This window comes from Petaurus breviceps, unplaced genomic scaffold (assembly GCF_028583685.1).
Source record: "Petaurus breviceps papuanus isolate PSGF00001 unplaced genomic scaffold, PetGlider_PUasm1.0 175, whole genome shotgun sequence".
NCBI classification, from domain to species: Eukaryota; Metazoa; Chordata; class Mammalia; order Diprotodontia; family Petauridae; genus Petaurus; species Petaurus breviceps.
Window position 1 is genome coordinate 4470102 of NW_027185764.1, and position 24303 is coordinate 4494404.

Sequence of the window (24303 nt, forward strand, 5' to 3'; positions counted from 1 at the left end):
AATGACTAGGTCCATACCATAAAAAATATATTCAGAATATATAGAAGGCAATCTGAAAAGAGAGGCATTCACAGCCAATGACACTAGCAAGGGTCTCCTACAAAAGAAAAGCTTTGAGCTGAATCTTGAAGGAAATGAGGGAAAACTAAGTGGTAGAATGATTGCCATTCCAGGCAGTGGGGACATCGAGGCAAAGTCATGGCATAGGGAGACAGAATTTATTTTCTAGGAACTGCAGCTAGGTCAGTGTATCTACCTTGTATGGAGGGGAGTAATGTGTGTAAAGGCTGGAAAGATAGGAAGGGGCCAGATTGCAAAAAATCATAAATGCCAAACAGAGGGCTTTATGTTTGATCCTGGTAGAATAGGGAACCACTATAGCTCATTAAATAGAACTGTGACATGGTCAGACCAACGTTTCAAAAAATCACTTTGAAAGCTAAACGGAGGATGGACTGGAGGAGAGAAAAAACCGAAAGCAGGGAGACCTCTTAGAAGGCTAATGTAATAGTCAAAGAAAGAGGTGATGGGACCTGTAGCTACATGACTGAACCCTAAGATACCTCGCAATTACTCACATGAGCAGGGTCTCTGCCAAGCACTGCTAAGAAGCCTCATCCTGAACCCAGAATTCACATCCGTCTAGTCTTGCTCATACTCATAATACTTAGAGGCCAAGGGAACTACCAAGTCTAGTTGCTACAGACTTCAGGGATGCTTAGGCCATCCAGCTCTTTGATGTCTGAAGACAGTAAAAGAAAATTGATTTTTTTAAATCAGCATTGGCACAGGGCAGCTAAAGGCACAGTGGATAGAATGCCAGATAGAATGAAGACTCATCTTCCTGAATTCAAATCTGGCCTCAGATACTTATAAGCTATGTGACTTAATCCTGTTTGCCTCAGTTTCCTCATCTGTAAAATGAGCCAGAGAAGGAAATGGCAAACCACTCCAGAAAACCCCAAATGGCATCACAAAGAGTTGGACAGGACTGAAAGACATCTGAACACTAGGTGGCACAGTGAATAGAGCACTGGCCCTGGAGTCAAGAGGACCTGAGTTCAAATCCAGCCTCAGACACTTAGCATGTACTAGCTGTGTGACCTTAGGCAAGTCACTTAACCCCAATTGCCCTGCCTTCCCCCCTCCAAAAAACAAAAGAAAGACAATTGAACAATTGTATTCCCACATCACCATAGAGGACTAAATTTATGAATCTCTGCAGTTAGGACATTTTTACTCTCTTCATTAGCAAAATTAGCCAGAGGTAAGCCTGTTTGTGTAAAAAAATATTTATTTTTACCCAAATAAAATCTAAAACTAGCTGCCACTCTATTTTTTTTTCTTTGTGAAGGAAGACTACACTGGTCTTAGTCATCTCCAGTGCTTACCCCTGCGTAACTCTGGGCAAATCACTAAGTCTCAGTTTCCTCATCTATCAAATGCGATCATGAGACATAATATATTTTATCATCCTATATTACAGAAATACTTATTTTACTCAATAAATTAAAAATAAAATGAAGGGGAAAAAAATTTTAAGGATTATTATGAAGAAATTTACCGCCCACTTATTTATGAGTGAGGGCAGACAAGTGGGAGCTTTTATTTCTGGGGTATTCCTCGCAGTGGGGTAATTGTAGGGCTTTAAAGAAGTGCTGACGTGTTCACTTCACTCCCTGTTTTATAGATGAGGAAGCCAAGACTTTCCCCAAACCACCTACCTGCAGGCTGCACTCCGGACTCGATGTCCCCCCTCCTCAGAAGCAGCCTTCTATTCCTGTCCCTGCTCCCCAGCCCTTTCCAGCTCCCTTTTGTATGTTACCTTCCCCCACTAGAATGGAAACTCCTCAAGGGGGAGCCTTTTTTTTTTTTGGCTTATTTTTGTATCCTCAGTGCTTAGCATAGTGCCTGGCAAATACTAAGTGCTTATGCGTAGCAAATCCCATTATTCATATTTTCAAGAAATGTAATGAATGAAATTTCCGACATTTATTTAATTAGCATAAATTTTAGCCATGACCATTTCATATGGAATAAAAGCTTTCATTAACTATTGGGGACTATTTTCCCTATTAATGACATTAATTTAATTAACTAATGAGATTTCCTATGTGTCTCCTATGTCTTCCTATGAAATCTCATTTATGCTAATTAAATAAAATGTTGTTGAAAATGTCATTCATTTCATTTCTTGAAAATATGCATAGTTGGGATGGCTAGGTGGTGTAGTGAATAGAGCACTGGGCCTGGAGTCAGTAGGACCTGAATTCAAATCCAGCCTCAGACACTTAACACTTACTAGCCATGTGACTGTGCAAGTCACTTAATCCCAATTGCCCCTCCAAGGAAAAAAAAAAGTATAGTTAATGAGATTTCCTATGTGTCCAGACTTTAGGGCCACCCTAAATAGATACTCTATCTATCTAAATATCTATGGATGTAGAAAAGAAACTCAATTCTTGTTCTCACTCAATTCTTACACCTGCCAAGTTCACTTTCCCAAAGCCTACTTTTTGCATACTCCAGAAGATAAGGTAACACATCTTGGTGATTTTGTGCTATTACCAACTCTTTTTCCTCTTTGTTTTTAAAATGTTGTCTTACTTTTATTGATTTTATTGTTATTGTTCAGTCTTTTTTTTTCAGTCCTGACCCTATTTTGGGGGTTTTCTTGATAAAGATACAGGAATGGTTTGCCATTTCCCTATCTAGGATGAGGAAACTGAGGCAAACAAGTGACTTACCCAGGATCACACAGCTAGTAAATATCTGAGGCCAGATTTGAACTCAGGAAGATGAGTCTTCCTGACTCCAGGTCCAGCACTATTTCCACCATGCCACTTAGCTGTCCCTTTTATTGATAAATTCAGCTTTTATATTTCTATTTCTGAATATATTCCTTTCTACCACCATGTCCAGCAAACCATCCATTAGAACAAATTTTTTTTGTATTTTTTCTTTTTGGAGGGGGGAAGGCAGGGCAATTGGGATTAAGTGACTTGCCCAAGGTCACATGCCTAGTTTTGTGTTAAGTGTCTGAGGCTGGATTTGAACTCAGGTCCTCCTGACTCCAGGGCTAGTGCTTTATTCAACTGTGCCACCTAGCCGCCCCAAGAACAAATATTTTTAAAAGCATATGCACTATTCCACACCCATAGTCCCATACCTCTTTAAGAAAGGAAGGGAGAAAAAAAAAGAAAGGAAGGGAGAGAGGTGCATTTCCTTTTTTATTATTATTAGTTTATTTTAAACTTAAATATACAATAAGAAAAGAAAAGAGAAAGATTATATACTTAAACATTAAAACTTAAATACAAAAGAAAAAAGTATTCCCACATAGACAGCAAAATATGAGAGGATTCAAAATATATAGCAGTAAATTTCCATTTCAACAAAGCCACATAATAAATCCTAGACATCTTATTCAGAGCTGTCCATCTTTGCTTCCTTGTAAGTTTTCTTTTGTTCTCTGCTATGCACTTTTTACTTTGTTCTTTTCTCCCCTCTTCCCCCCCAGAAGGCTCCAATTAAGTGCATACACATACATATATACAAAACATGCATACATATGCACATACACATATCATACATGTACATACAAATACACACAAAATTCATGCATATATGCACGTGTACACACAAAGAGATATATGTATTCATGTGCACATACATACACTCACATACACATACATATACTTAGATATCTATAATCATACTCATAAATAGACATATACATTCTTAAGCATCTATGTATGTACTTATTTGTCCTCTGTTTCTCTGAGGGTAGATAACCTCTTCCTTCATAAGTCCAAGTCCTTCCACATTTTTCTAAATCCACCAACTCATCATTTCCTACACCACAATAATATTTCAACCTTATACTGTCTAGTTGTTTTAAATAGTCTAAAACAATATTGACTGGGGTGGCTAGGTGGTAGAGTGAATAGAGCACCAGCCCTGGAGTCAGGAAGACCTGAGTTCAAATTTGTCCTCAGACACTTAACACAAAAACTAGCCATGTGACCTTGGGCAAGTTACTTAACCCCAATTGCCCTCCAAAAAACAAAAAAACAAAAACAGTATTGATTAATATGACTGACATATAGTGTAGTGTAGAGAGGTAGATTTTCTTAACTCTTCTTTGAGGCCATGATTACAAAGCATTGAATTTCATTCTTTTATTGTTCTTTCTGACTCCATTGTAGCTGTTGTGTGTGCTGCTTTCCTGGTTCTGATTACATCATTCTGAATCAGTTCATACAAGTCCTGCTGTTACTTCCTGTACACATTGTATTCATTTTTTCTTACAACATGGGAGTATTCCCATACTACATTCACATACCACAATTTGCTTAGCTGTTTCCGAGTGGCTCTCTACATCTTGCAGGTTTTTTGTTTTGGAGTTTGGTTTTTTTTTGGTTACTACAAAAAGGCTTTCTATAAATAGTTAGATGAATATAGGGCTTTGCTTTTGGCCTTTCACTTCCTTGGACTCTATACCTACCAATGGGGTCTCTAGGGCTAAAGATATGAATACACTAGTCACTTTTTTTTTTTTAGCATAAATGCAGATCACCATTAACTCATTGTTGATTCTGGGGCTCTGGCAACAGAAAGGGGCCTCCAGTGTCTTTACTCAAATGGGTCTTAAATCCCAGACTTCAAACGTCCAGAAAAGTGTCCATTAATCTTATTTTCCCTAAATGGCATTAAGGTACCTAAAAATGTTTTGAGGGTATTTGTATATGTTAGGAGAGAAAGGAAGAGAGGGGGGAGAGAAAGAGGAGAAAGGAAAGGGGGGGGAGAGAGAAGAAGGAAGAGAAGAAAGAAGGAGGAAGAGGAGAAGAAGAGGAAGAAGAAGAGGAAGAGGAAGAAGAGGAAGAAGAAGAGGTAGAAGAAGAGGAAGAAGAAGAAAAAGAAGAAGAAGAAAGAGAGAAGGAAAGAGAGAGTGAAAGGAAGAGAAAGAGAGGGGGAGAGGTATAGAGAAGGAAGAGACAGACAGAGACAGAGACAAAGAGACAGAGAGAGTACAGAACTGTAGTCTGAGGGCATGGTTTCTGAAGATTTGTGATTTCCATTCAGAGATCAATTATCCTTTGAAATAAGAAAAGGGCCCGCTTGGTTCAGGCCACACTGTTCTGTCCACTTGGAGAAGAGCATAGATTTTAAGAACATGAGTATAAGTATGGGGTCACTCTGTATCACACCCTTCAATGAGTTTGTTGCTGTTGCTGTTTTCCTTTTCTACCCCCAACTTCCCTCTGCAGTAAGCGGGTAAGGCCACTAGAGACTGGCACAGCTCTGACTGCTTCTCTCAGAAGGACTCATGTGTCATTGCTGTTGTTTTCTTAGCAAAAAAGAAGCTTTTTAAAATTAAGTCAGGGATTCTCTGGCCATCCCAGTGTTTCAGGGTGAGAGGCAGGGCACATCTGCCAAGTGGCAGCCTAGACTCGACTCCCTAGCCTAGCCAATCCACCAAGCTGTTTGTTTGTGGTGGCCATGCTCTGGGGTGGGTCCTGCGTGGCACTTTGCCTCATCCCAGATGACAGTCGAAGCCCCTTTGGGACAATAGATCTTCACTTTTAACTGGCAAATCAGTAGGAGGTCAAGGAAGGGGTCTTTCTGGGAAGTCCCTTTGGCCTTCCTTGACTTTTAAAATCTGTAACACATACGGACCAGATCCAGAGATATGTCATTGCCTCATAACTTTCTAAGGGTCCAACTCTGAGGGCCCCTGGGAGAGGAGAAGTTGTTGTAAGGTCAGAATTTAGAACTGGCAGCTGGAGGAGTTCAGGGTCTCTCTAGAGTGTCTCCATTTTCTCTTTCTTATGCAAGCAATCACTATGAAGTCTGGCTGCCCTCAGAATGACAAGGCAGTCATCGCACATGGCTATGTGGGACTGAAGTAAACAACTGGCTTTTGTTCTCCAGGGGAATACATTGATGACCTGGGCCACTGTGTACACTGCGAAGTCTCTTGCTCCACGTGCCGGGGTCCTACTCGAGAGAACTGCACTAGCTGCCCCAGTACAAGGTAATAGTAACCATAAGTGTCATTTCCATAATGCTTTAAGGTTTGCAAAATGCTTTGTGTAAATCATCTTAGTTTGGGGTAGCTAGATAGTGCAGTGAATAGATCACCGGCTCTGGAGTCAGGAGGACCTGAGTTCAAATCCAGCCTCAGACACTTAACACAAAAAGTAGACATGTGACCTTGGGCAAGTCACAACCCCAGTTGCCCTCCAAAAAGCAAAGAATAAATAAATAAATCATCTTAGTTTATCCTTCCCACAACCCTTTGAGGCAAGTGGGTGATCTTAATTATCCTTATAATACAGATGAGGAAACAGAGGTGTTAAAGGACTCGTCCAATATGCAGCAGCAGCTTTTCTTCATCAGACTGACCCAGGGGAGACTCCCAAGGGAGCTCAGAATTCTGCCACCATTTTGGCAGTGCTTATCCATTAGCTTCACAGTGGTCATAAAATCAAACACACAGTTTTTCCAATGATCCCACAGACCATCTTGGCCAGACCCTGTTATCTTTTAAAGAAAATTCAATTCAACAAACATTTACTGAAAACAAATTATTTGCAAGGCCTTTTACAGGTTGTAGGAGATACAAAGATGGAAAAAAGATACTAATATTCCCTTTCCTCAAGGACCTTATGGTCTAAAAGGGGGATCAATACACTGATGATTCCATGACATGACTTCCTCAGTTCTGGGGCTTCCTACAGGTTGCAGCCCCTCCATTTCTTTTCAATGATTCTTGCAGATAAAATACTAGACTTAAAAACAGGAAGGCTTGGGTTCAAATTCTGCCTCAGGTACTTACTAGCTGTGTGATCCTGGAAAAGTCACTTAATCTCTCTGAGCCTCAGTTTTCTAAGTTATAAATGAGGTCATTTGACTCAATAATATCTAAGGACCTTTCTAGCCCTTGCTCCATCATCTAAAAACCATAGATATTACACTTAACACACACACAAAAAAAAAAACTAGCCGTGTGACCTTGGGCAAGTCACTTAACCCCCATTGCCCCTCCAAAAAAAAAAGCAAAAAAAAAAAACCATAGATATTCATGAAGCATCTACCTGTCCCTCTAGCGGTTTATCTCTCATGTTTAATATTTTGTAGCAATATCCCTTAATTGGTGTATCTGTTTGGTTTTCTATTTTTTTTAAATAAAACTTCATTGATATATTTTGTTTTTACATTTCCCCAGTGCCTTTTCTTCTCTCCCTCTTAGACAGCCATCTCATAAAGCTTCTTTTAAAAAGAAAAATTCTCACAATATGAATAACTCATCTTTTAGCATATAATTTATGTCCTTGGCAATATCTTTCGTACCACTTTTCACATGCAGGCCTTCACTGATAATATGATCTATCCTACTTAAGACTATAATGTACTTTCACACTGCCATAAGAGTTACTTATAATTTTGCTGCATGATTTTCAACTTTATACCAATACACTGGAAAAATATGGATGATAATACAGAGAAGGGCTTCTGTGACAATGAGCAGACCAATTTGCTGCTGGTATATAGTATATGGGGGCATAGAGTCCACTATAATTGTATTGTGGCTCTCCTCCAGCCCCGGGATGAGGAAGGATCATGAGACATCAGGAGGAAGATGCTTCACAGCCAGACTCTTCACCTCAGTGCTCTCCCCCTGGAGTCTCACTATCATTTTGCTGATAGGAACAGAAAGGGGAAGAGAGGAGGGATGATTCACACTGTCCATTTGAACTGCAGTTCCCAGGAGCCCATGCAGCTGCATATCAGAATCTTTGCCTCCTCACAAGGAAATCAGTCTAAATACCCAGTTGCATCAGTGAGATCGATACATGGTAGACTATGGTGGAGCAAAGAGAACTCTCAGGAAATCTGAGAAGGGAAGAATCATTTTTTGACTGAGGTTGACTCACAAAGGTTTAGTGGGAAAAGTGGCAGCTCATGTGGGCCTGGGAAAAAGGGGAAATACGTCAATAAGCAGAGATATTCTAGAATCTAGGCATACATCAATGCATGCAGTCAGTATGAGATTGGGTAAGAGCTAGCACATCAGTTTGGACAGAACAGAGTACATAAAAATGAATCCTATGAAATAAGGACAGAACAGTAGATGAATGTACTATTAGCATTTAGAACATTCCTAAGACTTAGAGTGTCAGAGAGTTTTCTGGGACAGTGAGACTTTAAATGACTTGTCCATTGTCACATGAACAAGATTTGTCAGAGACAAAGGTCGGCTTGACTCTGGGGCTGGCTCTGTATCCATTAGGTTACACTGTCTCTTATTTCCAAATGAGGAAACTGAGACCCAGAGAAACGGAATGATTTGACCAAGGTCACTCAGCAACTAGATGCCAATGATATCACAAGTATCATAAGGTACTAACAGAATACTAACAGAAGGCTTCCAGAGCAATGGGCAGATCCACTACGGAATCATTTGGAAAGACATGGATGAAAATCACATAGCTTGAGATGCTACAGAACACCACTAAAGGAAGGGCTACAGGACCAGGCTTTCTGATGCCAAGTCGCTCAGCACCCCTTCTGCTGTGTTGGGTTGTGAGATCTCCCAAGGCAGGGACTCTTTTGCCTTTCCTTGTGTCCCCAGAGTTTTAGCACAGTCCTTGGCACATAGTAGAAGCTTAAAAATAATGATTGACTATTACGTGACGCTGCCTCCCTAGACTGGACCCAGGTTTTGAAGGGCCTTAACTGCCCAGCTAGGAAGTTTTTGTTTTATTCTTTAGGCAATGGGGAGCCACTGTCAGTTTTTGAGGAGGGGAATGTCACCAGAAGATCTGTGACATAGGAAGATTATGTTGACACTTATATGGACAATGAAGCAGGAAGACCTATTATAAGACTTATATAAAATGATATGGGTGAGAAATGATATCATCCTTCACTAAAAAGAAGTGAAGAGAAAAGTGTAGATGGAGGTGAGAGATTCCAGAGAGGGAGGGAAAATGTAATTAATAAGATATGAGAGAGAACTTGATGGACTTGATCCTGGGTGGGGGGCTGAGAGGAAAGTGAGATCAACTATAGACATAGGAAAGTTGAGAAGAAGGATGGGTTTTAGAAGGAAGAAAATTATATCACTTGATGTTAGAATCCAGACGAGATCCAGGGATGATGTATTTAAACTACTGAGGCCCTTTTTCTCTCCTTTAACTTGAAATACCTCTAACATGTTATGGGAAGGACTGTGGATTTAGAATTAAAACAGACTACATCTTCCAAACCCTTCACTTTAAAGATGGGGAAACTGACTCAGAGAATTTAAATGATTTGTGCAGGTTCACAGAGTCAGGATCTGAGGCAAGATTTGAACCCAGGTTTTCTTTATCCCATGGCAGCTACTATGTCCACACTGCAACATGATGAAGTCCTTCCATTTTCATTCTCTGAATCTATTTTAAAGGGGATAAGAGAATAACAGATTAATTAGTGTAGATACATTATATATAGATAGATAATATAAGAAATGACTACTTTAAATCTCTCCTTACTCTAGCAACAGAGTAGTCTTTTATTGTGGAAAAAAACCAAACAGGTATTCCTTTTAGTCATCATAATAACTAAACCTCATGTTAGATGGAGGTGAAGATTCTGTCCTTCATGAGGCCCTAGGTCTTCTGCTATTCTTGTGGACGAACACTGCCCATGTTATGGGGTAAACTTGAATCCAGGATGTTGCCTTACAATGAATAGGGAAATGAACTCTGGCCTGTAACATTGCAGCTTTCCCTTTGTCATTTCACTGGGTTAATTATGATTTCCTGCAAAACATTAAAATTAAAGCAAGAGCCCCTTTAAAAGATTGTTAAATTTGTTAGCTCTCTCTGGGAAGAGGGGAGGGAAGAAAAAAAGAAAAAAAAGAAATTTACATGATAACTTTATATTTAAATGAAATGGCAAGTTGTACATAATAGGTTTGCAGTTTCATGCACAATCATTTTTTTAAATTATACTATCTTATGAAAATGCTTGTTTTATCCCATAAATCAAAATAAATTAATTAATTAAATTTTAAAAGATATTGGAAACATAAAGGAGACAGCTTATTGTTATATAGCGTGCCCTGTCCTCTGAAGGTTTTTCAGGTAACGGGGCAAATTTTGGATTAAGATCTAAAGATCAGAGTTGCAACTAGGCAGTTCTGAACTTTGGACAAGTACTACAAACTGTATGCAGTGAAAATGGTACAAAGTATGCCCTAAGGTGTGACTGGTGAGAGGAAAATTTATTTCACTTTACCATCTGGTAGTTTCATCTGTTAACTAATTATCTTTGCTGACTAGGTACTAAGTTTTGTAGTTTTTATGTTGTTGAAGGACTGACTGCAAGTTCCACTGGTACTTTCTAAATGGGGTACCCAGGGGCAAAGCCCCAATCACCTCTCCTTACTTAAAGCTCTGCTAAAGATAGGCAATTAATTAAAAAACATTCACAAGCTACTTTTGCTTTTATTTAAATCCAAAAATGTTTTGGTCTCCTTCTGTGGACTTCTGGGAGCAGGAATTCTTTTTTTTTTTCTGGTTTTGATTCCATTAGAACATTTAAGTACTGAGAAATTACATTAAGGTCTATTGTGAGTGGCTTTAATTAGGGAAAGCCAACAAAGGAAAACAAAAGATATAATAATTCCATCCTGAGATCATCTGTTCCAGAAGATATCAAACACACCACAGAGTGCAATGTCACCCTAGGGGGTTTTGGTATATTTACCCCCAACACTGAGGACAGTGCCTCTGCCCAGCTGTTAAAGGTCTTGGCTCTGACTTTCCCTCTGCTCTGTGTGAGCTCTATTAGACCTGAATGACTGGTTGCAATTTGGTAATGAAAAGGTCAAGAGGATCTGAAATTTGGTGGTGGTCAGGTTCCTAGCTTTCCTGATTTGCAGTAAGGAAGCTTGACCCACAACCATTGTGATCTGAGCAGGGAGGCTAGCTGTCCCATAGATGGCTTTAAAGAGAATAGGTCTCAGTGTCCTTGGAACCCAAAAGGAAGCATCTATACTCCTCTTCTCAGGAAGATTTGTTGCTCTCCCTGTAAATAAAAGCACCTGGAAATGTGACTCTTCCAACAGTTGCCTGACAATTTAATTGAAACAGACACTGAAACAGAGACAATGTCTCTGTCTCTTCCTCAGTGTCTTTGTCTTTCTCTTTCTCTCTGTCTCTGTCTCTGTCTCTCTCTCTCTCTCCCTGTCTCTCTCTCTGTCTCTGTCTCTGTCTCTCTCTCTCTCTCTGTCTCTCTCTCTCTCTGTCTGTCTGTCTCTCCTGTACTTTTTATTTTCTGCTAAAAACATGACAAAGCTGTTCAGATTTAGGAAAAGATCAAGACCCACAGAAAAATAAGTAGTTCTCCTCTACAAAAGTGGTTTGATTCCACTAGGGGTCCTGCCCTCCTCCATTTCAGGATGGCTCTAAGAGGTACCTTAAACCGAAGATACTCACAAATGACCCTGTCACAAGAGAAGGCTAAATTGGAGATAAACGATTTTTTCAACTAGAATTCTCTTTGGTGCCTCTGAAGGATAGAGTGTTGATATGTTTTATATGTTCCCTTTCCCATCTCACCCTCCCCTAAGTGGATTTAGTAAGAAAGTGAGCACGTTAGATGAATGCATGCCCATTTGCCTTTTTTTCCTGTTAAATTCTACTTCAGGTAGGCTTTTAGCTTGAAAACGTTGAAAGCTCTTATCTAAGTCTCCTGCCCCACCGCCTTCACCACCACATAATGAGGACATTTCATTTCATTTATTTTTTCTTTGAACCAAGTCAAATCCTTCCATGATAAATCTTCCCGTGCTCAAAAACCATAGCTGGTTTGGAACTGAGCTTTTCCTCATTGGCTTGAATTATCAGTTTGACCACTGAGGGATGCTTTCTCTTTGTAGGCCTAGTGAGGTTGATAAGATAGTTTGCCTTTTTTGGGTGTGGAGGTTAAGTGATGACACGGACAGCCAGATGTTTGTGAGTGTGCCCCTGGCAGAGACTACAAAGTCAGCAGCTGGACTGAACTATTGCTGGCTGCAACAGGGTCATAATGTAGAAAGTGCCTATAACTCAATTCAAGCAATGTTGGGTAGTCAAAAGTGGGGAGAGGAACAGAGGCTCACTGGTTCCACTAAAGAATAGTGCAGAATAAAGAAATCAGAGGACCTGAGTTCAAATCCTGGCTCTACAAATTACTACCTAGGGGATCTGGACAAATTATTGACTTCTCTAAGCCTCTGAAAAAGAGGAAGTTGAATTTGATCTTCATAGTTTCTTATACTATGGCACTATGATCTATGTTGGCAGCAGGCCAGATTTGGTCCATAGCTTGTTGACCCTGATCTAATTCAAATTCCTCATTTTATAGGTGAGAACATCAAGGCCCAGAAGTGACACAAACCCCAGGTCATCTGATTCTAAGTTTGGGTTTCTTTCAACTAGGATCACCTCACCATAGATTAGACCTAGAAGGGTCTTCGGAGGCCATCAAGTCCAGCCTTTTCATTTTACAAATGAGGAGAATGAGGCACAAAAAAAAAAGTTGTGACTTACTTAGGATGTTGTAGCTAGTAAATGAATGAGTCAGAATCTGAACTCAGATCTTTCTGAGTCCAGGTCTAATGACCAATCCATGACAATACACTGTCACTCACTATATAACATTTCCTCCCAGATAAATGGGTATAGAGTGGAATTTCAGTAAACTGTTGGTTTCTATTCTATATAATGTGATACAATTTTTAGAAATAATGTTTGAAGTGTTCCTGTAGCCAAAGAGGACCATTTGAAAATGACAAGAAAAACTTTTCAGAAGTAATCCATAGGGAAAAAGAGATTGCTCCTCTGAAAGAAAGTATAAGAAAAAGACTAAGAGGGGGCGGCTAGGTGGTGCAGTGAATAGAGCACCAGCCCTGGAGTCAGGAGAACCTGAGTTCAAATCCAGCCTCAGACACTTAACACAAAAACTAGCCATGTAACCTTGGGCAACTCACTTAAGCCCAATTGCCCTCCAAAAAAGCAAAAAAAAAGAAGAAAAGAAAAGTCTAAGACCCATGTCCGTGGTTCCTCTGTCTTCCAAAGAGTACAATTGAGACATCTCTCAGTTCTCTGGATCATTGCCTCTCTCATGAGAGCTTCAGTATGTGACACTCCTTCAGGAGTAATCATCAGTTCCCCTTATAAGCACAGACTGACAAAACTCAAAACAAGAACAGTTTTATATATAAATAGTTTGAAACATACGGAACATATGTTTCATCGTCCTTGGAACTCATCTTACTTCCCTGGGTAGCCTTACATCTTGGAGTTTGGGGGGTACTTTTCCCACTTCCTTGCTCCTTTTCAGGGCTAAATAGTCCACAGTGATAGAATGAATGAAAACCACTTCTCAACTACTCTATTCCAAGCTATGATAAGCCCTGGGATACAAATACAAAAGCAAGATAGTCCATGCCCTGAAGGAGCTCATATTCTGGTAGGAGGAGATAACATGTGATGGTGGCCAACGTCATAGGTCAAGCGATTGACACTGCCTTCTAGAAGCAATGGTATTGATTCTATGACTGTTCAGGAGCAAGAGAAGAAGAGTAGGGGGCAGAAATGGGGAAGTGGCAGTTCTAGAGGGGCAGCCAAATGACTAATTCTTAGTTCTTTTTCCTCGGCCTTTCCAAGCTGACGTTGCTGGTTGCCCTCCATTGTTAGGAGTTCCCTTCTTCTCCAGGAGATGCCAGTCTTCTTGTTTCTTGCCTTGTCCTTCCTAGCTCCTTCTTCCTACTCCTCAACTTTTGTATCCACTCCAAGTTCCATCTTGTGCTCTCCATTGTTGGGCAGTGCCGCTCTCCTCCAGCGGGTGGCACTCATTGACTTCTGCCACTCTACTCCCATGCCATTAGGCCCTTCTCCTGAAGACCAGCTCCCTACCAGTGGTGTTATAGGAGCCTTTCCTCTTTCCTATTGCACAAGCTAATTTCTCTCTTGGATTCCTGGAGAGTTGACGATGACGATGACGTATCACACCATTTCAGCTTCTCCTTCCCAGGATCTGGGTCTTGCATTTCCTGCTCACCTCATTACTCCTCCCTAGGCCTCAGGGCTCTGGACAGCATCCCTATTTTCTCTCTAATTGTTCCTTTATCCCCATCTTTCCCCAAGGCAGCTATTGTTGTTAAGTTGTGTCCTCTTCCTGACCCAATTTGGGGTTTTCTCCACAAAGATACAGGACTGGTTTACCATTTTCTTCTCCCCCTCATTTTACAGATGAGGAAACTGAGGCAAACAGGGTTAAGTGGCTTGTTTAGGGTCACACAGCTAGTGTCTGAGGCCGGATTTGACCTCAGGTCTTCCTGACTCCAGGCCTGGTGCTCTATCCAGTGTGCCACCTAAGGCAGCTGAGCCAAGTTAACCAACTTTCTCAGGGCTACTTTCTAAGAAACCTAGAAAAGGGGGGCAGCCAGGTGGCTCAGCGAGTAACAGCACCAGCTCCAGTGTCGGGATGACCTGGATCAAATCTGGGCTCAGATACTCAGCACCACACCCAGAAATAACTGGCCATGTAACCTTGAGCAAGTTACTTAACCCCGATTGCTTTAAAAAAAAAAAAGAAATCTAGAAAAGGGGGAGAGAGGGGGCAAAGGGGGATAAATGGGACAACTCCAAGTATAGGCTGCACTGATGATAGATCAGTGGTGTTACCTTTGTGGGTAGAATCATAAAGCAAAAAAGAACAACGTGGAACAAAAATACACAATTTTTGTGTAGCATTGTTTTAGTACTTTCTCATCAGAGAATTCTTTCTTTGTGACTTCTGCAAGTCTTGTATGTTCTTCCTGCTGCCCCAGGTTTTTTGACGATGGCCGCTGCGTCCTGACCTGTCCTTCGGGGAAATTTGCCTTTCACAACCAATGCCATCCATGTCATCACACTTGCCAAGAATGCCAAGGAAGTGAGCCCTCCAACTGCACCTCTTGTGGCACAGGTAAGGAGAGCTGAGAGTTGCTTATTTATTGTCTCAAACCCTTGCCTCAACTGTTACAGCTTGGTTTTATTCAGAAGCATTGTCTTCTATATTTGAAGAGGTTACCCACTAAGAGGGTTAGGACTGCTCTGGAGACCCCAAAATACCAACACTCCAGGTCCTGCTGAATGAATTCGACTCAAGTCTTCTCAGCCAGAGAAAACTAAAGTTTATTAAAAGTTTGCTTGTATTGGACACAGAGTAAGTCTGTGCTGGGTCATTCTATGGCCCTCTCATACCACATGGAGACAAGATGGGGTCAGAGAGTAATGGGAGGAATGTAGGGCCGGTCCAGAGGAGGAGCTTGGAGCTGGTCTTCAGGAGGAGTTAATGAGGTCAATGAGTGATTAAGGGTGAGAAGTTGCTAGAGGCTGCCTGGAGACAATGGTGGGCTAGGCCAGTTCAAGGGTGGATTGATATTTTGATAGGCTCAAGGGGGGGAAGTCTAGTAACTGAGGTTTGGGCCCAGCCACAATGTAAGGCTTATGGCCTCATGCAAATGCTTCATCAAATGGGAAGATTTAATCAGAGTTCAAGGGGGGTTCCCAGAGCCTGCACCTCAAGGACTCAAGGGAAACCCCAGGGCCCACACCTCATCATACTGACGGGTGGGCCTGAACATCTACTATCAGTGTTCTTCAACACTTGGGGAAGTGCTACTTAGTGGGTAAGATGCTGAGCTAGGAGTGAGTAATGAATAAATGATTGAACAAAGGCATTTCAGTGCTGGACCATGCTAAGTCCTAGAAATATAAACACAAAAGTAAGAGAGTTCCTGTCTTCCAAAATCTTATATTCTAATAGGGAGAGATGGCATGTCCAGGGGAGCTACTAAAAAGTGGGAGGAGCTTGGTTCTTGGGATTTCAATCTTTAAATGTTGCCTGATTTTAATTACACTAAGTGTTTACTATGTTCAGAATGTTATCCTAGGAACCGAGGGATTTAAAGCATTTAGGTAAGACAACGTTCTTGCCCCCATAGAGCTTATACTTGTGGCAAATAAAAGGTTCGAGATACAATTTCTGAGTAATTTAATCATTTTATTAATAATACCAGCATTTTAATAAGAGTATGGTCATTTAGCCATCCCTCTCTTAGACCAAAAAACCCATCATTGTGGTAGGCTTACAGTTTATATACTCTTCAAAGAGTAGGTGTTCCCAGGGTGGGAATCAACCCTGATTGGCTAACAATTAATAAGAGAATGAACATTACAATGAAGGGCTGAGAGTATCATCACATCATCCTTGGACTGAGAGACTATCTCCACATCCAGACCAGGCCCCAGCCTTGGGTAATTTAGACAAAAGGATGTGTCTCCACCCAAGCTTGATTGAATGTAATTCACCTTAGACTAGAGATTTCTTGTAAAGTTGGGTGGGTTCTATTAGAGAAACTTAACTCAACCTTGAGAGACTGAGGTCTTGAAAATAGAAAAAGGGGAAACTCTGAAGCTTCCCAAATCATTAGCTATTAATGTCATTTCTCTCATACTCTAATAGGAAGATATGACAGAGAAAACTATAATATTAATAATATATGTATGAAAAAGGTACAAGTAACATATTTGAGGTCTCAAGGAGAAGTCTGCTTCTTGGGAGGATCACAAAAGGCTTCATAGAGAAAGTAATAATTTGGGTTGGGTTATAAAAAACTATGATTTCAACAGTGGGCAACATAGGCATAAAGAAGAGTGAGAACAAAAATACAGCATTGGTCAAGTTCAGGGTTTATACAAAAGAGAGCAAGTCATGTAATGTGGCAGAAGTATTGAGTAGGAAGAGAAGAGGATATGAGATGCCTAAAAAGGAGGGGCAGCACTAGATTGTGGGGAGCCTTGAATGCCAGGCTTATGCTTCAGGCATTAGGGAGTCACTGAAGGGATCTTAATTGATATATTGCTTACCTTCTGATGGGGGGGCTGGGGAGAGAAAGAATTGGGAATTCAAAATTTAAAAAGAAAAAGAACATTTGAAATTAATAAGTTGAAAAGAGAGAATGGATGTGTAGGTCAGTTCTCTCTGATACACCAAGTGTCATAACTGTTATTAGGCATTCTGCAATCCTTGGGCACATGAAGGATTATTATTTTTAAACCTTGCCCTGGTTTCATCCCCAATCCATAACAAATTTAGAAAAGCTTCACAAAAAGTAGCCCAATTTTCCACACACTCCATCCCCAAACTAGAGAAAAGGCACAAAGAAACCTACAAAAGATGTCTTCTGATGATGAATTCCTTTCTTCCTTACACATGAACAGAAGGCCCTGGAGTAAACTATACAAGGATACCCTCAAGTCAACTATATAATTCATGATTTGAAAATAAAGACAACAATTGGGAAAAATTCAATCGAGCAGGAGGAAGAATTAGTTTCGATTGTGGTTCACAGATGGTGATTATTGACAGTGTCCCCCATTTGGCAGCTTCCTATTTTGTCTAATTACTCTAACTCACTAGGTACTAAACCAAGTTTTATTTCCATAGTTGAAAAAAGTGCATGTTTTGAATAATAGTGCCCTCTAAATTTCAGTGTCCTGGGGCAAAGACCCAGTTTGCCTAACCCGAGGTACGACTCAGTGAGTGCCTCGTTTGACATCCCTTTTGTACAAAGGTTGGAAGTGGACCAAAGACTCTTCCAAACTATCTCTTGGGGGTTATCAACCTGAACACCCCACTCCAAGCACTCAACAAGGATGGAGAGAGAAGTCACTTTCAAAAAGCCTACAAACTCCACAGAGGCAAGGCAGGGGGCCGGGGGTTTCACATGAATACCTCCAAGAAGTTGCTAGAGAGAAAATGGAAAAGGTGTGGAGGGTTTGCTTCCCCCCTCAATTCTTGCCAAGTATGTCACCAGCCCACAGGGGAACATCAGAGATGAAGAGGTATAAACCAGGTGACATTTGAAAACATGGTTTTCTTTCCCTCTGGGGAGAACACACATTCTCCGTAAGCTGTTCAAGCTTCAGCAAAAATCTTTTTTGGCACTGTATGAAATAGAGTATGAAGGCTAAAAAAATATTCCCCTTTGACTCCCTGAACACAAAGATAAATTCAGCCAGTCACAAAGTAGGTAATATGTTATACTATCCCGTTGCACTGCTTTTTAAATCTTATTTTCTGTACAGTAGCTTATTCACATGAAAGGCAGCTGCAGATAGAAGCATGAGGCAGGTGAAGTTTATTCTTTGAGGGTCTCCAGCCTTCTACTTCTGTGTCCTTTATCCTCTCTTTAATTCCCTTTCTTGGTCCCTTTCCTTTGACATCTACCTGGGTCTTAGCGATCTTTTCAGTTTCCCCCCAAGCAAAACTAGTATGTGAGTACGAATTTGCCAGAGTTTTGTCTCTCAGGGGAACATGAATTTTAAGCCGTTTCTCTGAGTTTGGAATGAGAGGCTTTGTCTTCAGAAACCACACTGAGTAGGTTGCTCTGCCTACACCCAAAGCTGGCCTTGACTCATTCCAAGGTTTTATGGTATTACATCAATTTCAGTCCCATGAGCTTGTGGCAAGGAATTCAAAGATTTAAAGCTGATGTTCAAACCTGTGGGTGATCCTAATTATCTGTAACGAAGTGTGCTTAGATCATCATAAATAGGGCCAGTCCTTGGCAGATGTCATAAATGAGCAGTGGTCTGCTGCAAATGACTAAAGAAAGCAGGTCCAGTGCCTTCATCATTAAACCAAGGGCAACATGTCTTCCTAACCTTTCTAAGTAGGCTGAATGTTTTAGATGCCAACACCTTTCCAATCCATTCCTTTTTCTTCTCTTTGGTAGAATCCCATGGGAAGATAATAGAAATGCTTTTGAATGAAGTTTCCCAAATAACACATTTGTTCAAAAGACCTTTATTGTAATTGATTGTGACCCTAGTGGATAGAATGCTAGACCTAGAGAAAGGAATATTGGAGTTCAAATCCTGCCTCGACATTTAATGTCTATATGACCCTGGGCAAGACACCTAACTGATCTGAGGCTTTCTTTCTCTGTAAAATAGGCATAATAATACTTGTCAGTCCTACCTGACAGGACTGTTGAAAGACTCAACTAAAACAATTATATAAAGTATTTTGCAAATGTTAAAGCACTATACAATGCCAATTATAAATCAATAATAATTATAATTAATATAAAATATAATTATTGAAATTTAATTTAAAATTAATAATATAATCTAATTAATAATAATTCAGGATGTCAATGGTAGCAACACGCTAACTTATTTCTTGTTGGAGTTAATATTGTAGGAATAATGAGGAAAAGTTATCATACCATACAGTAACTTTGTGTCTGATGTGCAAAACCCTCGAGATCTGGGCCTCCTTTGATAGAAAATCAAAATTGATGTCAAACAAGGCTATTTCCAGCTAAGTCCAGCAAGGGAATTAAATTTGAGGTGGATCACCTTCAATTAGCACATACATTCAACTCCATTCTTTTCCTTGTAACTGGAAGGTATCCATGAATGGATGTGCTATTCCATTTTGGGGTTAAATAAAGAGACCAGCCTCTAAAATGTTTGGTTTGAAGACCTCCCCTTAAATGCTCAATTTAAATTAGTTCCTTTGGGGGTGGCCAGGTAGCACAGCAAGTAAGAGCACCAGCTCCAGTGTTGGAATGACCTGGAGATTGAATCCCAGGCTCAGACACTTAGCACCCACCCAGAAACACCTGGCCGTGTAACCTTGAGCAAGTTACTTAACCCCGATTGCTTAAAAAAAAAAAGTAAATAAATTAGTTCCTTTGCCTAAAGGAAGGAGCCTGACTACAGAGTTCAAAGATCTGGGTTCTAATTCTACCTCTAATACTGGGTAAATAATCTTGGGCAAGTCAATTTAAAATGGGGATAAGCATAGTTCTGCTGCCAACCTGACAGGATTTATGTGACATCTTGCCGTACAGAAGAAAAATCATAGGCATGTGGACAGTGGGTGCTGGGTGTGCCCAAACCATCAATCAATCAAAAAATACTTACCAAGTGTCTACTACATGCCGGGTATAATGCATCAAAATTTTTTGTATTTTGTCTTTCATTTCTAAAGATTGTAATTTTAAAGTTGTATTTCATAACTTTAATAAGTTTTAGTTTCTTGGTGACTTGAAATGACTTGATGGTTAAAATTTTTATGATTGACATTGAGTGTAATATCAAGAGTAATAAATGTATTTTAAAATATTAAGATATTTTAAATATTTTAAAATATATTAAATTGAAAATATTAGCTAATAAAATTAAAAATATTAATTAATAATTTAAAATCTTACTTAATACATTCAGTAATGAAATGTACATTGCATGCCTATGACTTGAATAGATAAGGAATCTTGAATTTCAGTCTCCCCTCTTACGCTATCAATAGATCTCTTGGTATCCAAAAACAAACATTTATTAAGTACCTACTAAATACAAGAGTTGGAGAAGGAAATGGCAAACCACTCTATTATCTTTGCCAAGAAAACCCAAAAAAATGGGGCCACAAAGAGTCAGACATAAATAAAAAAATGACCGAATAACAAATGTGTAAGAGTCTGTACCAGCCTTTGGAACTACAGGGTTAGAAACAAATGAGAGACCTAAAATTTTGGCTAATTCTGATATCGAATATCAGTATGGGTACCCTTTCCACTGAATAGACTACGGCCTCCCTGTGAGTTGGTCTTTGATAAATAGCATTAGTCAACTGACTTGAAGAGTGTATTAGCACAACTTTTTATATTAATACCACCAAGGTCATCATATCCCCTGTAGTATCCTCTCTATGTAGATAAGCTTAGAGCACTGAACTTGAAGTCTGAAAGACCTGAGTTTGAGTCCTGACTCAGACACTTAATAAGTTTTGTGACCCTGGGCAAGTGACTTAACCTCTCCCAACCTCAGTTGTCTCATCTGAAAATTGGGAAGAGTTCCTAATGTTCAGAGTTGTCATTAGGATCAAATGAGATGCCATATGTAAAGCACTTTAAAAACCTAAAGTACTATATAAATATTATCATTGTCGTTCTTGTTGGAATATGGCATTTCTCGGTAGTAGATTGTGGCCTGTGTGTTACAGATTTATCAGTTTCACCAGTTTTCTTTATTTAAGTTCTTTAATACTAGATTTCTAGACATTAGATTAAGGCTTAAGATGCTTTTAGTTTCTCTTTGAAATACATTCTTAACCCATTTAAAAAATTTATTATATTTGACGAATTTGTAGCCTTGCTGTACTTCCTATAAGTCTTCCTGGGAGTTATACGATATTTTATAAAGCAATCTAGTCCAGGGTCTTTGGTAATTTTTTAATATGTGAGCTCATAAAGAAGAGATGTTACACACATACATACACACACACACACACACACACACACACACCCCATCCCTCATGGTATGTGTGGTAAGGCACAATTGGAAAAATAGCCAGGGTACAAGTGCATACATGTGGTTTTCCTTTTTTGTTGCCTATGTGGGTTTATGTAAAAAATAATCATCATTTTCCAATGATACTGTACAAAAGGAGGTGTGGTATTGTGATTAAAGGACTGATCTTGGTTTCAAATTCTGACTCTAATTGTATGACCCTGGGCCAAAAAAACAAAAACAAACACTTATTCTCTGTCTCCCATTTCATGGTACTCTGCCTCTGCCTATCCACATAAATTATTTTGTATGTATTTTGTTAGCCTCAGAATCAAGAACTGAGTTCAAGTTCTGCCTGTAATATATTAGCTATGGGACCATGGGCAGTCCATTCAATTTCTCTGTGCTACATGGGCATCTCTCTGAGACCAGAAATAACAGAATTGGTGACCAATAGGCATTGGTAAAGGGAAATTCCTCCATGGAAGTTGCCTATGAAATGAAATCACAGCTCTGATTGTAGGTACAGATAGATACACAAATACTAAGATACATACACAGCACATCCCAAAAGTTTTGGTGTTGTTTTAAGCTTTAAAAACTTCAGTATCTTTGCCAAGAAAACCCCAAAAGGGGTCACGAAATGTCAAACACAACTGAACAACAACATGTGTGTTATTTCCCTCCAATAAAATGTAAGTTCCTCAAAGACAAGGAATACAGTTCTCCTCATTGCAGCCCCAGTGCCTGCCCTCATTCCTTGCAAATAGTAGGTACATAATAAATGCTTATTGCATCCTGAAATACATCATTCTCTCCACTATGCCATACAGGATCTTTTCGATGAGAATTACTACTAGTGCTACTACTACTACCACCACTACTGCTACTACTAACAACTACTAGTAATAATAATAGCTGAAATGAAGTGCTTTACATTTTGCACAGTACATTGGATATATTAGCTCATTTATGCCCATAACAATTCTGTGAAGCAGATATTATTCCATCCCTTTTATAGGAGAGGAAAGCAAGGCACGGGAAAATTAAATGATTCACTTATAGTCACATTATTTATAAATGTTGGAGGTAGGACTAGAACCCAAATCTCATTGTTCTTTCCATTATGTGACAACTACAGGCTTAAAAGTAATGAGATTTCCTATTAAAACTTTTATTTTTATGAGCTGTTATACTACAGAGGTTTTGTGACTATTTCCCCCTCCCTCTGCCCCCTATTTCCCCACCCTATTCCCCCGTCCCCCACTACCTGTCCCCCTGCCCCTCGCCCCCTCTCATCATTGCCCTCTCCTTTCTTCTTCTCTGCGGCTCAGACAAGCATGGGAAGAAGCGCTTCCTGTACATGGGTGAGTGCCGGGAAGGCTGCCCTGCCAGGTACCACCCTTCTGCCCACACCTGCCTGGCCTGCCCTGAGAACTGCGCACTCTGCACCAGCTCTTCTCACTGCACTCGATGTTTGCAGGGATACTACATCCTACCCACAAACAACACCTGCCAGAAGTTAGAATGCCAAGAAGGTAAGCTGACCCCAGCGGGCGCTTTACATCCTTGACCCAAGTGCTGATGCTTCCGATGAATGCGGCCCCACCACAATCTGCTTTCCTGGGTCTAAAGTGGAGAGGATGGTTCACTCCTCTTTTCTCTCAAATCTCTCCCCTCTCCCCCATACAAATACCTGTCCTCACTTACTAGGTGGCGGGAGGCTTGGCTTCCTTTGCATGGAGAAGGATCAGCCATGGACTTCCTCTACAGAGAGAAAGCAATCCATTCATTCAGGAAGCATTAATTGAGAGCCCACTATGTCCAGAGTGCTGGAGATACAAAAAAAGGAAATAAACATGTACAGCTAAAGAGCTTATAAATAATAACAGCTCACATTTAGACAATCACTTTAAAGTTTCTTAAACTCTTTACATATATTATCATGCTTGATCCTTGCAATAGCTCTATGAGGGAGTTATTATTATCCCCATTTTACAGCTGAGAAAACAGAGAATCAAAGAGGTTAAGGAATTTACTCAGGGTCATAGAGCTAGAAAGTGGCTGAGTCAGAATTTGAACCTAGCTCTCCCCAACTCCAAATCAACATTAAACCATTTAGTTTTCTGCATTCTACCTCTCTTTATGTTCTACCAATGTTTACAAAAGCTCTCTGCATTCCTCTGATGAGGCGCTAGTGTATAACACCCTTAGAAAAGTAGGGCTACCCTCCATAAACAAGTGCTTCCCAAGGCCACAACTCGCAATTTTGATTCCCCAAGATAAGTAGCAAAAAAAAGTTGCCCTCAAATGAGCATGCCAAAAGAAGTTCCTTTGAGTTGGGATGAGGGGTGAGGTATAAGAATGAGTTTCTTCACACCTTGAAACATAGAACTCCATAGAAAGAGGGACTGCTTTGCAACCCACTGGAGAGGTTGCCATTGGGAGAGAAAGCAGGCTAGGGCAGGGCCTTGAAGGGACTTTCCTGGGGTCTAACCCCAAGGAGAAGCACACCATCTAGTAACATCCTATTTTAACTGGTGCTAAACTCAATACTGATCCTGGGCAAGTCACTTAACCTTGTTTGCCTCAGTTTCCTCATCTATAAAATGAGCTAGAGAAGGAAATGGCAAACCACTATGGTATCTACCAAGAAAACCCCAAAAAGGGGTCATGGAGAGTCAGACATGACTGAACAACAAAAATTCAGTACTACAGGACTGAAAAACAACGTGACGAACTGTTAGTGCCCTATAAATTCCAGCTTCCTGTTGCCAATCCCTGTCAACCAATCCTTGTAATGACTCTGGGGCTTCCCAACTTGTAGTTTATTCTGGGTTCTGGGGAAAGTGGAACTCTGAGGCGTTTTTAAAAAAAAAAATTGAAGTGATTTCTTTCCTTTGTACTAAGAAAT

General features: G+C 40.2%; 1 protein-coding gene across 1 annotated transcript in view; it reads left to right on the forward strand.

Moving 5' to 3' along the window:
* Positions 1-24303, forward strand: part of PCSK5 (proprotein convertase subtilisin/kexin type 5) — a 609050-nt gene that overhangs the window by 488900 nt on the left and 95847 nt on the right. Inside the window, exons 22-24 of the mRNA XM_069085345.1 lie at positions 5935-6037; positions 14873-15009; positions 22724-22927. Coding sequence (XP_068941446.1) covers positions 5935-6037; positions 14873-15009; positions 22724-22927 — 444 coding nt within the window. The remainder of the gene's footprint in view (positions 1-5934; positions 6038-14872; positions 15010-22723; positions 22928-24303) is intronic.